The sequence below is a fragment of the Leptonychotes weddellii genome, chromosome 2 (genome assembly GCF_054177405.1).
Source record: "Leptonychotes weddellii isolate Sample4059 chromosome 2, ASM5417740v2, whole genome shotgun sequence".
Taxonomy (NCBI): domain Eukaryota; kingdom Metazoa; phylum Chordata; class Mammalia; order Carnivora; family Phocidae; genus Leptonychotes; species Leptonychotes weddellii.
In genome coordinates, this window is record NC_138370.1 from 138,275,193 (window position 1) to 138,293,021 (window position 17,829).

Consider the following 17,829-nt stretch of genomic DNA (forward strand, 5'->3'; position numbering starts at 1 on the left):
AAAATATAATACATACATCATGAACTATATAATATGGGACATCTTTGAGGAAAAATGAGAACAATGTGGCTGGACAATATTCTACATCCATCAAGGAATTAAAGGCTTTCATTTTTACAAGAAAATGTAACATTTTTATTCAGAATTAAATATAAACAATAAATAATTTTTTTAATCTTCTAAAATATTTCTCAGTTAACCTATATTATTTGCTGATGGTCAGAAGGGACAGATGAAGACATAATAAGGACAACTAAAGATAAACTTTTGTTTCATTATGCAAAATCTGACCATATCTATAAGAATTTTCATAATTTCTTTTTTTAAAAGAATTTTTATAATTTCTAAACACAGCCTGAAAAGAAGTTTAATGGTTAAGCCTTTTCATAAATTTCTGACTACCCACCATAGATTTTGAATTACATTTCTTGAATGTAGCCATACCACAACCATGATGTTGGTTTTCTTTCATCGAACCTGGCAACTCAGAGCAATCAATATTTTTGGTGTAACTTTTTTCAAGACAAAAACTAATTTCTAGACATTAAACAAACATGCATTGAGAATACCTACTAATACACTAAGCATACTCACTCTCTGTTTCCTGTTTGACAGCACTTTCTTTTCGAGGCAGTGTAGCTGTGATGGATTAGGTTGCAAGCATCAAAGACAAAGACAAGTTAATAAACTGCAATTTGCACAAACCATGCACAAGAGGAAGTTAAAGCTCTAGTTTAAAAGACACATGCAAAGAACCATGAGCATCAAGTAACAAGAGGTGCAACATATGTTTAGTTGGTCAGCTACTGTTTGACAAATTCTGAGAGAAAAAACTTTACTAGTCTAATGTTTTGTTTTTAATCAAATATTCAAGTAAAAATATCTATATTTGTCAACCCCTCCCCCAATACTTCTAAATGATTTTTTTTTTTTTTAAGTTTATGGAGCTAGTGTGCTTAAAATTTAAAAGACTACATTTGTAAGTTTTGGTTTCGGAAAAAAAAAAAAAACAGTTCAAGTAAAAGTGTTTTTTACATTTTTTAAAAGTCATTTTATTTTATTTTATTTCGATCATAATAAGTGTACTCTTTAATCCCCATCCCCTATTTAACCCATCCCTCCCTGCTCTCTGGTGACCATCAGTTTGTTCTCTATAGTTTTAAAGTGTCTGTTTCTTGATTAGTCTCTCTCTCTTTTTCCTTTGCTCGTTCATTTTGTTTCTTAAATTCCACATATGAGTGAGATCATATGGTCAAGTAAAAATTTAATAAAGTGGAAATTTATTAGAATGAAGTTGTAGACTTAAACATTAAGCGCATCAACATTCTCACTCCCTGAAAACTCCTGAGAGGAGTCTCCATTGTACTGAACAATGTTATACCATATATGATAAAAAATTACATGAGCGGGGCTTTAAATTCATTTCAAAATATCAAGCTGAACTACTTAGTAATTGGCTTTATGAACACCTAGAATGGAAAGTATATATCAAAATACTAATTATCAGGAGATGGGTGGATGGGAGGCTAAAGCCAAAGGAACAGGCTTAATACAGGAATTTGAGCTCTTTTAGGGTCATTTGGCATTTCTTTTATTCTAAAACTTCTCTCTCTATAATATTTATTAGATCAATTATAGAGATCATCTTGTGAAACATTCTAAACTCAAATTAGAAGTTAATGTGAAAGGCAAAGAAAGAAATTATAGAATTAAAGAGAAAAATAAAGAATATAACTATAACCTGGAAATATTTTAAAAACAGAGAACAATGTATCAACTGTCACTATCCCTACCAAACTTTAAGGCAAAACCCAAGTAAAAGCTACTAACTTGTCATACCAGGGATATGCCTATCTGTGCAGCCCTAGCTACATGAAGCTTAAGGGAGTATGAAACACCAAGGCTAGACATTAAAGTGGTAAGCAGGGATCATGCTGGAGCTCCTAGCTGTCCAATCTGAACAGTACCTTCTGGAGGCCTTAAGGTGTCACTATACTAAATTCACCAGTTTCAGAGCAAAGCCTGACACTTCATACACTTTTTTTTCTTTTTTTTGTACCCAATAAAGAATACAGAGTTACTAGTAGTGCCAATTAATTATAATTTGGGGCTCATCAAAGCCTATATTATTTATCAGCAACAAGCAATATTCAGATAACCTTTTTTTTTTTTTTTTTTAAAGTAGGGGCTTGAACTCATGACCCTGAGATCAAGACCTGAACTGAGATCAAGAGTTGAATGCCTAACCTACTGAGCCACCCAGGTGCCCCTTCAGGTAACCTTTTCAATATCTTTAAATAATCCCCATTAGACTGTATACTTCATGAGGTAGGGTCTTTGCTATTGCTGCATTCTCAGTACCTAGCAGTGCTTATTATATAATAGGTAATTAATATTTATTAAATGAATTTTCTAGGAACCAACAAGATTCTTAGTTTAGTGGAGAAACATAGAATGAAAAATAATTTTGACATACCACTTTTAAGATTTTGGAATATTAAATACAAGGGAGGCAGTAATTATATAAATGCATATGTTAAGGGACTAAAATAATATGTGTGTGTGTGTGTTATTTCAGCTATAGAAAGAAAAAATTGGTGATTTTAAAAATAATTTTTAAATTTCGTTTGCCTACCATTTCATTAAGTACATTTGTAGAACACGAGGGGAAGAAACCTCACCAAAATATTCTTGAGGGGAAAATTCCATGCCTCTGAGTTTATCAAAGTAAACCTATTAATTAAAAAAGGCAATTACCTATGTAAAGACCTTAACACAAAGAAAAGATATTTGCTGGTATTTTAACATTATTCTGAATTACGTGAATTAAAGTGATGTTAAAGTTGAGTCAAAAGTGGTTCAAAAAGGGGCACCTGGGTGGCTCAGTTGTTAAGCGTCTGCCTTTGGCTCAGGTCATGATCCCGGGGTCCTGGGATCGAGCCCTGCATCAGGCTCCCTGCTCAGCGGGAAGCCTGCTTTTCCCTCTCCCACTCCCCCTGCTTGTGTTCCCTCTCTCGCTGTGTCTCTCTCTGTCAAATAAATAAATAAAATCTTAAAAAAAAAAAAAAGTGGTTCAAAAAGAAGAGTATTCACCTGTATCTCTATGACTATATTGACTATACATTTCCTTTTGTAAAGTACATTCAATCTGACTTTCTATTCTTATTAGTATCTATGACCCAGAATTTTCAGAGCAAGTAAAAAACAAAAAAAATTAAATTTTATTTATAATTACTTCATTTTGATTCATGGACAAGTTATCTTTACAAAATTTCAGGTTTCTATTTTAATTATAATTACTATTAAAAGCTGATTTAAACACATTTTGAATCACTGAAAAGATATTTAAAAAAATTTCCATTCTACCTTATTTAGAATTTAAGTCATTTGTATTTAACTTTTCCTCTGAATTCTGTTTATTATTTAGTTTTTCTTCTCTTGTAGCTGATATCAAAATAACTGAAACTATGATTTTCTGGTGACATCAACCATTACAAATTACTCTCCTGTTACTATTTGATACATAAGAATAAATATGATTTTAATGCTATTTTAAAACTATAAAAGTGCCTTCTAAACTTCTAATTTAAAAATATTTTAAACAAAATAATTTCAGAACTTCCCAAGAGGAAGAAAAAGAAAAAATTTAATTTTCAGGTTAATGCAATGATACCATTAAGATACTATTATACTTATTTCAAATTACATTTTTGTTATGTCATTTATCTCAATGTGAACCTTATGCTTGATAAACTTTTATGCTACTGGGATTAATGACCTCCTGAGGAGATAATTTTAGAAAGATTTCCCTTTTGCCTCCAGTTTTCATATACTGTAGAAGAGTTCTCTCAAAATACAATGGTTCACTAACAAGTGGTGACAAATATACTAAATGAAAACATTAAACATGTAACTGAATTAATATGCTGCTTACTTAAAAAAAAAGCATAACATACCCACAGTGAAACATTAACAAGGATATAAACACACTGCTGTTTAAGAACAATAACCTTTAGGATGAGTTAGCATTTCTGTTTCCAAAAGCCTATGGTCCCAAGATTCTTATCAGTATCTTTACCTAAGTGTAACATATTTGTACACAGATTCAAAACATTTCAAAAGTCTGGACTAGTATAATCAATTTATTAGTGTTGAATTAAAAAACAACAACAACAGTGAATTACTAAATAACTACCCACTAAAGACAGTCTTCTCTGTCCTAAAGGAAAAGAAGGGGAAGATGTGCTATCAATTTCAATCCTGTTTCCTGATTACCAGAAGTTGCTTAGGGCATAGGCTCATTTCAACAAGCAAATGCTAAACTCATTATTCTAAAGGGGAACTATGCAGACACACTGAGGAGTACACATTGTAGCCATTTAAGGCCAGGTTTTGACTTGAATAGGCACAGAACTCCATCCAAAAAGGAACTCCAGAGATGGGTACATGCAAGAGCAGAATGTGGCCTCGGCAAATCACCTTCCTCGCAACTTGATACTTTCACTGGTTATCTTTTCAAATCATATTTCTGTCTGTCCACTTAACATATTTAGAAGCAACAACTTTAGCATGCTTGAAAAATATCTCCTAGGAAAAATAAGGTATAATCACAGGAGAAATTTGGGTGACATTTTTACAGCCCCTTGACCGGGGAGGAAACACAAACTTTCTTTTTGATTCAAAAGAGCCAGTGAGAAGTAAGAAGCCAGGAATTACTTTCATTTCCCTATAAAGAGCAATGACTTAAGAGATCAATGACTTGCCACCAACTGCTAAAAAAGGCCTTTTAGGAAGTTGGAAACTGAACTCTCAACACGTCTCTTAGCCTTGTACTTTCTCGACCAGACTGCAATTCATTTTCTGGTCAGCTACTTTTCCTATGAATAGATGCTTTCAACTATGGCATGAATACACAATTGCTGTCAGATTCATATACTACAGAATGTTAGTAAAAGCCATATTTACAGATACAAATATTTGTTCTGTGAAGTAACTATAAATCAAACCAACGCATCAGACTTACTTTTTCATTAATTCTACTGTATCTTCTTCCACCTTGCTCTGAAAAGTCTTAGAATTATTTGTCATAAATAAAACCACTTTTAATAGAATAAAAACAATGAACTGAGGTGTCTAAGCTTACCAAATTTCTTGCTTTCTTTAGTTGTGCCAGTCATCTTGATCTTTGCAACTTCAAAGAAATCTTTAATTTCTCTCTCATAAAGTCGTGATAAATAATCCATGTAATTCTTAAAATAAAAGTAACACGTACTTCTTATTAATAAAACAAATATAACAATTCAGTCCCCCCAAATCCTTCGTGCTTGCTTTAAATTTTCTGGTCTAAAATCCTGATGTATTTCAAAGGATATAAAAAGTCGGCTATTTTCTGTCTCAAAAAAAAAAAAAAACCGAACAGGCGTCAAAACAGCAATTCATAAAAATATGAAGTTGAACATAATCACACTTATATTTTCATTTTTATGCATTATCTTTCATATATTTTAAATAGAGTTGCACTCATAGTATATAAGATATTTGGGTCAGAGCAATCATGTTTCTCCAGTCTCACACTTTAATGACTATACAGTGTTATGCTTTGTTGATGTACCGCAATTCAGCAAATCAATCCCCTAGCAGAGGCCACTTAAGTGGTTTCAATGTTTTGCTATGATAGACAATGTTACAATAACCTTTTCATCTTTAATGAATTGTTTTCTTGGAATCATATCCTAAGGGTGGAAATACAGGGCCAAGGAATATGGGACTCTTTATAACTGTTCCTCCATCCTGCCATGTTGCTTTTAAAAACAATCATACCGACAGACACTGTCAACGGCAACAAAGGAGCACATTCAGTCAGTGTTGCCTGTCAACTTAGGGTATTAAGGTATATCAAAATAGGCTATTTTCGGGGTGCCTGGGTGGCTCAGTCGTTAAGCGACTGCCTTCGGCTCAGGTCATGGTCCCAGGGTCCTGGGATCGAGCCCCATATCTGGCTCCCTGCTCAGCGGGAGGTCTGCTTCCCACTCCCCCTGCTTGTGTTCCCTCTCTCGCTGTGTCTCTCTCTGTCAAATAAATAAAAATCTTTAAAAAAAAACAGGCTATTTTCAATAAGCTTAGGGTATTTAGGTATACCAAAATAAGTTATTTTCAATAAGAACTTAATTATAATTAGCACATCTTACAGTTTTCACAATCATTTTTTAAAAACAAACTGGATTTATTCTAGCTCAAATGGAAACATCTATAATTTTGTTTGTATGCTTACAAACTCATTTCCTCATCATATCTGCTTACTATCACATAAAAATATTTTATGCTCTCAGCAAGGATTCTTCACCAGTGGGAGACCCTATATTTTACCAAGTCCTAAGTTAAATGCCATACACAGTTTGACTAAATTTAAATAAATCCACAGGACAAAAACTGTACTTGGTTATTCTTTTAAATTTATCATGGAATCTAAGCTTCAGCTTCCTTTATAATTTCAAATTAATATATTCAGTTTTTTAAAGATTTTATTTATTTATTTGACAGAGACAGAGAGAGAGAGCACAAGCAGGGGGAGCGGCAGGCAGAAGGAGAGAGAAGCAGGCTCCCTAAGGAGCAGGGAGCCCGATGTGGGGCTCAATCCCAGGACCCTGGGATCATGACCTGAGCTGAAGGCAGACACTTAACCAACTGAGCCACCTAGACTCCCCAATACATTCAGCTTTAGAGCAGGTTTATGTTGCTTTAAACATCAGGTGCACCTTTCAAAAGGTATATATTATGTGAATATTTGTATGCTGACTCATAGTTTACCACTGATTTTCTTAGTTTATAGATATATCCTTATAAAATAGTATTTGGATGAAACATAGTATATAAATCCTTGGTTTTTCAGTTTGTAGGCCATATATATCTCCCACATAGTCTCTGTAAGGAAAACTTAGTCAAATGGGCAATTCTTTCCTATGATCTTTGCATAAATTTAAAAGCAAATATAAATTAAAATATACCCTAAAATTAATTCCTATTTCACTGGGCTGTCTCACTTTTTCAAGTTTAAATTCTCATAAAAATACTGATCACTGCAAATCAGTAAATAGTTGACAAACAGAAAATGAGTTTCATATAATTTGTGAAATCTTCATTGTGGTTTTTACTCAAATCATTCAACATAACAGATTGCATTCCAATACCCGAATTGTCTAAAGTGCAATTACTACCCAAGCAATTTAAACAATTTCAAAACAGCTCTTTGGTATCTAGAAAACAGTGACATGAGCAGACTATTGAAAATCACACCCTTTTCCACTGCAACTTGAATGACTGGATACCTTTTTTCCAGCTACATAGCAGAACTCATTGGTGGGAAAGACCACAGACAGGTGTAACCATCAGTTCATTCATTTACCAAATTCTGAAGGATGTCTCTTATGAGGTGCCTCTTAGCACCTTGAATACAGCACCTTACATTTAACTATTAGGAGTTTAAATATTGTTGTTTCAGGCAGTCTTTTCAACTTTACATTGTGTTGACTGTGCAGTCTTACCAAGATCTCTATATTTTACTTTTTCTTTACACAAACGGGTAAATTCCACAAATGCAGAACTGAGGCTGAGAGAAGAAATCTGGGTAATCTTCAAGACTGACCGTCAACCTCGGAAGATTACTGGGAGAGGAAAGCTCATTTCCTCCCCAAGCATGGATGGAATATCTCTATTATTAACTGCCCTACATGAATAACCCAGAGCCACAGATAGGGGTTGTAGTCCTGGGGAGGAAGGAATCTGGGCAGTTGAGCTATTTCCCTAAGCTCTAATTATGTATACTAAAACTCGGGGCTTTGCTTAGATTCAGCCCTAAGCAGAGCTGGGGCAGTGCCTACTGATTCTTATTCCTTAAAGAATGGAAAAAGCCTTTTCTTTTTCCTGCCAGAAAGCATGAGAGCTGTGTACACCCAATCAAGTGCAAACAGTATCTGCATTTAATTATTATTTCTTACTAAAGAAGTACTGGTTTGTCTGTTTCCTTCTTTCTTTCTTTCCTTCTTTCATTCCTCTCTTCCTTCTTCCTTTTTAATAAAATTCCTGTTGATAACTTCAGCAACCAAATTAGATTATGAGGTAAAATACATAGTCTGTCAAAAGTTCAAACCACAGGATCAAGTAACATTCCTGGGTAATAAGTCAATTTCATTTAAAAAGCTCATTAATATTGTCAATCAAAACTATACTGTGAGCAGAGAATGATTCCATAAATCATTGCTAGGTTGGCTATTGCCTTGTTTCTTCACTTAAATTACATTCATGAGTACTGCATTATATATAAAGATAGGGCAATAATACTCACTGAGAACACAATTAGGCAAAAAGCTTATTGATTACTTTATACTTATTTGAATATTCACTAGGGGACAAAGCACTTGTTGGCACAAAACTCTTAAGGAGATATAATAATGTTTAATTATTCAAAATATTAATCCTCCTAAAACTTCAAAAGAAGAATTCCAGTATTGTAAATATTTTTCCTTAAGATATCTCCAAATCAAAATTCTGTTGAATGAAAACAAAACAAAATATAACATAACAGTAGAGTTGCAGAACACTTAAAAGACTAATTCTGAGAAACAAAAGTAGTCTTACCTAAAATAGCTGACCAGATAAGATATATATAAATACCCCAGGATACTTATATTCTTTTTGAAAAGCATTTTTAAAATTATACTTTAAAAATATTATTTATTTTACCAAGGTTTATGTCCTCTTTCTTATCTCAGTTTAGAAGTAAAGGGAACCAGATCTTACTTTAAGTAGGCAAAGGCACTTTGAGGAGAAAACATAAAGACTGATATACATTCAAGAATGTCCTCATGCCAAGTGTGTTCATACTGATACATTGATAGGAATGTACAACCTGCTTTTTTATCGTCATAGTGCTCATAAATTTCTACCTAATCCTCTGCCTTCTCATGAAGTATGAACCTAACACTAGAGGAAGTTGTAATAATTATTTCAGTAAGTATGAAAATAAAATGGGTTCATGTATAAACATTAGTTTCCTGAGAGAGAATAATCTTCATTATAAAACACTCTGAAAGATAACACCACTTTTTGAGTAAAACTAGGAAAAACTTTGGCTAGCAAAACTAGCAAAAAATAAGATGATTTTGCTATCTAAATTCTGTTAGGAAATTTTCTGTCACAAGCACATGGGTTGAGGGGAAGAGCTTTAATATTAACAACCTCAACATTTTTGTTTTCACTCCAAGAAACAAAACACATCACTCTTTCCAATTCAAGAACATCTTTTCAGGTCATATTGTCCACATAATTAAATTATTACTAATTATTAAAATTAAGTTATGCATTACTTAATTTTTTTATTTTTAAACTCCAAATTCATAAAAACTTAAAAGAGTTTACATGTTTTTCAGGGTACTTCAGTATTTTAAGTAAACTGCTCTTATATCTGATATATAAATATAGCTATTTATATACTGGAATTAGGTAGCAATTCTTCAGCTCCCTAAGTGACATAGTCAATTCCAATACTAAAGGTCACAGCAGAAATGCCAGAAAAGTATTGTACCCATGGCTTCCCGCCACAATGGCCATTTATTAAAGCTAAATCAGATCATGTCATTCTACTGCTCAAAGCCTACCAAAACCCCCTCCCCCAGCTCCTTCACAGTAAAAGCCAAGTCCTTACCATGGCACACAGTCCCTTCCAGATCTGCCCTGCCCCACCCGCACTTTACCTCTCCTATCTTCCTTCTAAGGTCCAGGCCCTGGTGCTCTGGGCTCCAACCCCAGTGCCTTCCTTGCTGCTCCCCCAGGACACCAGCCATGCTCTTGCCATAGACCACTTGTACTGTGCCTGGAAAGCTTTCCCCAAGAAACTCGCACTGCTCAGCCCTGCTTATTATTTTTTTTTTTTTAAGATTTTATTTTTAAGTAATCTCTACACCCAACATGAAGCTCGAACTCAGAACCCTGAGATCAAGAGTTGAATGTTCTACCGACTGAGCCCGCCAGGCGCCCTACATCCTTGCTCATTTTAAAAATCTACGCTCAGATGTTATCTTCTCATGATGCCTTATTTCAAACTATAGTCTTCCCCCAGTCCCAGCATTCCCTGCTTTATTTTCACCAGAGCACTCAGCAGTACCTTCTAACGTACTACACAATTGACTTTTTTGTCAAGTCTTTCTCCACCAAACCATGCGCTTTGAGAAGGCAAGCATTTGCCCATTTCCTTTGGTGCTGCATCTCTAGCACTTACTTAGAACATAACAGGTGCTCAATTCATATATGAATGAATGACTCATCTTCTCCAGTTGCTGACGTTTCTGGCACTGCTCTTCTAATCTCCAAGCCTAGAAAGTTTGGCATCATCCTGTCCCTTCCATCCTTGGAATCTCTCTTTTGGTTTCTATTCTCTATTCCTACCACTATCTTCCTGGGTCAGATTTCATTTCATCTGAATTATTATATTAGGTTCTTATGAATTTGCCTCATCTAGTCTTTTCCCATGTATGAAGAATGCTGTTAGGTCTCATGGCTCATCTTTTTCAATATAATTTCTCACTGCTCCAGAATATGAAATTTCTGCTTCATAGGCTTGCATTCTCCATTGTCCTGACAAAAGGGCATATTTTCCCACCTCTGTCTGCATATCTTGCTTCTTATCCCTGGAATACCCTTTCTCTCTTTTCTGGTTTATCTAATCCCATTCATTATTTAAAACTCAATTCAAGGGTGCCTGGGTGGCTCAGTTGGTTAAGCGACTGCCTTCGGCTCAGGTCATGATCCTGGGGTCCCGGGATCGAGTCCCACATCGGGCTCCCTGCTCAGCGGGGGGTCTGCTTCTCCCTCTGACCCTCTTCCCTCTTGTGCTGTCTCTCATTCTCTCTCTCAAATAAATAAATAAAATCTTTAAAATAAATAAATAAATAAATAAAACTCAATTCAAGTCCAATTTCTGCCCTGAAGTTTTCAGGACATGGATTTTTCTTTTCTAAACTGCCATGCATTTAAACTCATTTTCAGTTTAGCACTTAATGTTTTGCTGATTGTTTTAAGTGTAATTGTTCTTCCTAGTCAGATGTGAGGCTCTCTAGAAGTAGGGCTTGTTTGTTAGGTCCCGTGTGCCTGGAATAGTGAAATGCTTGCTTAATAAAGAGGCACTCTGCACTTGCTTTATCGAACAGGTTATGAATTCTTAGAGGGCAAACACCTCACTTATATATCTTCTAGTCTCTAGTTTCTATATTGCTTGTAAAGAAATTCAGGAAATAATTATTGCATTTAACTAAACTGAATGATGCTTAAGGCCACAGTACAGCCTATTACTATATTAAGCTGAAGTTCGAAATTTAGCTCATCTTTACCCAAGTAAATAAAGTAAGTATTCTGCCTGGTTAATGAGCACTCAGAAATTCAATTAGTTTCTGCTTCGCTAAGAAGGTACTACAGTACTTCAAATGTCACTTGGGGAACTGAATACATGACATCTTGATTCTAGAAGATTATATTCCATACTCAGTGAGTAATTGATATCAAACTCATACCTTTGTTAGTCCCTCATATTTTCCATAATCTGTACTCTTCAGCCACTCCATCAACTTGGCATATCGAAGCAAGTCTCTATGAAATGGATGATGGTTGGGTAAAGCCAGTTCAACAGAGTGCTGAGCAAGAGTTGAACTCTGATCATGACCCTAGAGTGATATTGTAAATAAGTCAATAAATACATTGACAGTAAAAGAAACATGTTGCAATTGAAAAGTCTATACAACGACCAAATGTAGTCAAAGAAAAGCAAAAGAAGAGAGAAGGATAAAAACTTGAGTACTTACTTGTCTTCTTTTATCATCCGGTGTAAATCTACCGAACCTCATCACCATAAAATAATCATAAACATGGAAGAATGGCACTCTGGGATAAATCAACTACCCATTTCATCTTCTAAAGGAGTTGACAATGAATGTTTTAATCAAGGCTGTCTCTCCCATACCGTACATTTTGCTATTTACTAAGCAAATAAACCTCATGATAACAACTGTACCGAGAAACACATCAAATAGGGAAGTCATTCAAAACAAATTGTCTACATCTATGGTATTTCTACTATTAGAGTCTACAATATTTAAAACAACAGACAAGGACATACAGGATATAAACTTTTAGAACTAGGAAGCAACACAGATGATGATATCCTGGGCTTTCCTGGATAATACTTAATAATAGTGTAATTTTAGTTTTTCTAGAAATTTGTTAAATAACTACACATGATTTTATTTAAAAACCTTGACAAGGCTGTTATGTAAATAAATTAGTAAGTTATCAGTTAGTCTTAGATGATGCATCCTGACTTTTGTTTTGAAAAATATAGGCCTGGAAGATTATCTGTTCCAATGAGCTTACTTTCTAGAAGAAACTGAAACTTAAAGGGTTAAGTGATTTACTCAGGTCATGCTGGAGGGAAGAACTGGAACCTTAGTCATATGAGTCACACTTCCATTTTCTTTTAAAAACATATCTATCGAACCATGAGAGACTATGGACTCTGAAAAACAAACTGAGGGTTCTAGAGGGGAGGAGGGTGGGAGGATGGGTTAGCCTGGTGATGGGTATTAAAGAGGGCACGTTCTGCATGGAGCACTGGGTGTTATACGCAAACAATGACTCATGGAACAACAAAAAGACAATACCAGCAAAAACAAAACAAAACAAAAACAAAAACAAAAACAAAAAACATATCTAACAAAATCATTTTAACCAGACTCAAAAACTGCAAATGCCTACCAGTTATTGGTATCTAAAAAACAAACAAACACAATAAAAATCTTCCCAGCTCTCTTTGGAAACAATCTAGCTCTCTCTGCTACTTTGTCAGTATTTGTCATGAACTCAAAGCTAGTGTCATATAGGATATAAACTTTCAGGAAATATTTCAGGAAATAATTAAAAGAGTTGAAAGATTAAAGGAGTAAATTTCCCCTTGAAAATACAAGTTCCCAAGAACAAGGAAAAGGAAAAACAATATGGATTTATTTGATGTAATTCTGACTCAATCTAATTTGCTTAGTCAGAACTTATTTGTTAGCATTCTGTTAAAATGACACAGTGATTGACTTTTGGTGCTGGTTAACTCATTTCCTAGTAAAGTTACCTAAACCTAATTATATGTGTATTATACTAGCTGACCTAAATTAGCTTATAAATATCCTGAATTTAAATGATTTTATTTTTATTTTTTAAAGATTTTATTTATTTATTTATTTATTTATTTATTTATTTATTTATTTAGCGAGCACAGGGTGAGGGGCAAAGGGAGGGAGGGAGAGAGAATCTCAAGCAGACTCTTGTGTTGAGCGCGGAGCCCGATACAGGGCTCAATTTCACGACACTGAGATCATGACCTGAGCTGAAATCAAGAGTTGGATGCAAAACCAACTGAGCCTCTCAGGTGCCCCTGAATTTAAATTCTTTTAATTTAAAAGAGGTTTCTTTTCTCTATCTAATTTATATGCTTTACTACAGACACAAAATAAGAACTTTGGTTATGGATTTTTTAAACAATTTCTTTTAACTACAGAGTATCCAGAAAAAAATTCCTGATCTAAGGCAATGAAGAATTCTCTAGCAATTGAGAAGTACTTTAGAGCAAGAAAGATAGGAGAATAAGACATGCCAAGTACTAAAACCATCGTTGAGTTCCTTCTTCATTAAAGCTTTCAAATCAGCCTGTTGGAGAATTTTCTTCTTCTAAGATTATATCCCCAATTTAAAATGGAGATAAAAAGAAAAATAAGGACCCATTATATAGAAATTCCATATAAAACTATGTAGAATAATCAATATATTTCTAAGATTAAGGATTATTTGAGATTAAGATTACTGAAAAAAAGATTAAGATTACTGATATTACTTAAGATTAAGATTACTGATACTTAGGAAACTGGACTAGAGAAAGCAGGAAAGTATCAGAAAACTAGACTGACCAATTTAAAATAAGAAAAAGAAAGGGAGAGGCAACACAAGTTCATAGCTATTATAGATGTTATATACAAGGTATACTGTGTACAATCCCTTTCTGTACTTCTAAAATACAAAAAGCTCTAAAACCTCTGTTTAAATTCAGTGCCAAATCTATTTTAATGGCAAAACTTGACCTGAACTGACATGAGGCTATTTATAGTGTTTGGAATGACTATTCATATTTTTTGCTGTAGGAACATTGTGTGCTTAATCACAGGGCCCTGCTCCAGACCCTCTTGGAGTGGTTATATAATACGTAGTATATGTACTATATTACTTTACTAAAATCTGAAGAATTCTAAAAACACAGCTGACCCCAAGAGTTTTAGATAGGGGAGCATGGACCTATGTGAACATTCTTTTTTGGCTGGCTGACTAAATATGAAACAATCACATCTTCCAAAAGAATCATTGTGGACTAAGAGCTACAGTGTTGAAAAATGCAACTATTCTATATATTTGGAATGCCTGGTCACCTACATGTTTTCTGTGAGGTAAAGACTAACAAATATGAAAATAATTAATCATTTTAAATAAAACACACAGTTATTACCACTGGACTATACTTCAACTCTCATTATAGTTGCCAAAGGTTAATTTTTAAAAATTCTTTATTAATAATAATATTAGAAATCTTTCATCATCCCAAACAGTCTTTCTCATTAATTTTTCTCAATGATTCAAGACTCAAAATTACTGTTTATGTTCTTCTGCAACTGTTTATTCAGGCCATTACATGTTAAGTTATATTACTTAATTTAGTGTCAGGAAAGTTCTTCAATTAAAAACCTTCTCCCCTAAAAATGGAAGAACTAATTATTGTTTGTAGAGGATTTTCCAATTTATAAAGCTCTTTCACATGTTACTATTCAAAGCTTTCTTTTGCAAACAGCATTTTAAGATCACCATTACCTGAAGAATTGCCTTCTAATATGAAGAACATCATGATCTTCAAACCATTACTATCAAGATAGATTAAATGTGATTAGTGCTAACAGAAGATTTAATTTTAGAGAAACTGTTCTAAAATAACTATAGGAAATAGGAAAATTACATATTTAAACTGTTTAATTCAATCACTAATATAAGTTACGATCACTTCTAGAATTCTCATGTGCACACAACTTTATTCTTTATATATTAAAAAAATTAAGACATTGCTTAAAGTTTCTTATTATATCTTAACTATAGTAAACAACTGAGGGTGGGGGGGATGCAGTAACCGGGTGATAGGCATTAAGGAGGGCACTTGATGGAATGAGCACAGGGTGTTGTATGAAACTGATGAATCACTAAATTCTACCCCTGAAGCTAATAATATACTATATGCTAATTAAATGGAATTTAAATTAAAAAATAAAGTTTCTTATTATAAATAATAATAAATTAGTAACAATAACAATTTATTGAATGCCTTTTGTCATGTTGGGTGTGCTCTCTTGCTCTTTCTATATATATAAGTTCTAATGTTCACAATAACCTTGTAAAGTACTTTGCTCCTCATTTAAAAAATAGCAAAACTTGGGTGCCTGCGTGGCTCAGTCGGTTAAGGGTCTGACTCTTGCTTTTAGCTGGGGTCATGGTCTTGCAGTCGTGGGACTGAGCCCCCTGCCGAGCTCTGTGTTCAGCTAATCTAAGACAGACACATTTTCTACAAACTTAGTACATTATAAATTTTCATTAGCATATATATTACTAGGATTTGTGGCACAAGGAGGTTAATTAACTTGCTAAAGGTCACCCAGCTAGGAGGTAGCAGAGTCAGGGTTTTGAATCCAGGAAGTTTGGCTCCGCCGCCGTACTCTTAACCACTGTAACTGATTTTCAAACAGAAATGATACACTCATTTCAAATGCTGAATAAATTCTCAAGATTTGGGAACTCTTTCTTTCTGTGCAGTGGCATGTTTATTTTTGTTTTCTTAAAGAAAAAAGAAAGTCTGAACACAGTTCCAACAAACATCACAAAAACTGATCTTAAATAATCCTAACTCTTTCTAAGCTTTTAACTACAGATCATTAACCTATGTTTAGGAAATGGTGAAACATGCTTAAGGAAACAATTTTTGTGAAATGAACTGAACACTGGTGGTATATTTTACAGGCTTTATTTTACTATAGGATGTTTCTATAAAAATACATTGAAAGAAAAATTCCCAAGCTTAAGCATATAGCAAACCCCCCACAATTTCAGTTTTTCCCAGTTGTACTTTTAGTTCAGTGGATAATCAGTTCTCATCATATTGCAAAAGAAAATGTACAGAATTATGAGGTCTCTGAAGAACCCAAGGGGGACAAAAAAGGCAGAAAAGAGTTATCCTTTCAAGCCGAATCTTTCAAAAGACAACCAAAACAGTTTTTTTTTTTTAAAGATTTTATTTATTTATTTGAGACAGAGAGAATGAGAGAGAGAGAGCACATGAGAGGGGGGAGGGTCAGAGGCAGAAGCAGGCTCCCTGCCGAGCAGGGAGCCCGATGCGGGACTCGATCCAGGGACTCCAGGATCATGACCTGAGCCGAAGGCAGTTGCTTAACCAACTGAGCCATCCAGGCGCCCCCAAAATAGTTTTTTAAATACATACATTTTATGCAAGTATTTCCTCAATTTCGTTAGCCTTAATTTGGCTGCGTGTTTTTGATATCGGAATCCTAATTAGTGTAACTGACCTGATTCTCTAGTTGAATATCTTCTTAGATATATAAATCCCTCGTAAGTGTAAAAATTATAGGTAAGAGTCTATAATTTCAATGGAAGCTGAGTGTGTAAGAAGACCTAGAAGAGTCAAAAGAATCTAGTCAATTGTTAAAAATATTACTCTATTATATGTATATATAGTAAGAAGTGAATATTAAAAAAATGCATTTCAGGTTTTATTAAAGTAATATAGCTATGTGGAAGTACTAATATGAAAGCTGTATCATAGCATGCTCTGGATCAGTGATTCCCAAATGCGAAGATGTTTTTTACTGGCCTATGGCACTAAGAAACAAATAAAATGATGGCAGAGAGTTTCTCATAAAGGGAAATGTATTTAATCTGGAAATCTGAAGTTATATTCTTTTCGTTTAGTGCCAAGACAAAAAGATAGTGAAAGTAGATGGCAGGATTTCTTTTTTAAAGTTTTTATTTGGTAAAATAAAAAATTGGTGACTTAGTAAGTCTCCAAATTTTATTTCTTTTAATTTTACTGATGTATGAATTTTAAAAAGACGGGGAATCAGTGCTCTTAAATTACTGTTATGTTGTGATCAACAGATTATTTCCACTGTATTCTTCTATACAGTAGTTACATATGTCGAATATACATACATTTGCCAAAAACTGCATTGCAGACTCTGTTCAAGTCTTATTTTATCCATGATGCCATACTTGACTACCTAAATTCTCAGTAAACTTACTTTTGATTAAAACTTTTTAGCACTTGTACATACATATATAAACTATGTATATGTAGTCATACAATTAACAGTTCCATATATGCATTGCTGTAGAGCTTTAAGCACATTAGTCTTAATGCCTTCTTAGAAGCATCTGGAGTGTAGAAGCCATTTCTTATTCTTACATATGGAAACAACAAGTATTTAAGAGGCACACAATGAAAATCTGCCGATCGACAAAGAGCTATACTATAATATGGTAATCAACTTTTCCCAGCTCATTTGTTCCACCACTGGGAATAGAAAATACCCATGTTTCCCAACTCTTTCACCAGGTGACCTGATGCACTGAATTCAACACACAGAAAAATCTCTTTTCTGTACTTGGGACACCCTCCTCCACTTTCTTCAGCATATC

At 34.1% G+C, this 17,829-nt stretch overlaps 1 protein-coding gene across 1 annotated transcript in view; it reads right to left on the reverse strand.

Annotated features, from left to right (window-relative positions):
- EXOC1 (exocyst complex component 1) overlaps positions 1-17,829 on the reverse strand; it is a 58,502-nt gene that overhangs the window by 19,404 nt on the left and 21,269 nt on the right. The window contains exons 9-11 of the mRNA XM_081813158.1: positions 11,562-11,711; positions 5,144-5,249; positions 595-639 (exon numbers count right to left, since the gene is read on the reverse strand). Coding sequence (XP_081669284.1) covers positions 595-639; positions 5,144-5,249; positions 11,562-11,711 — 301 coding nt within the window. The remainder of the gene's footprint in view (positions 1-594; positions 640-5,143; positions 5,250-11,561; positions 11,712-17,829) is intronic.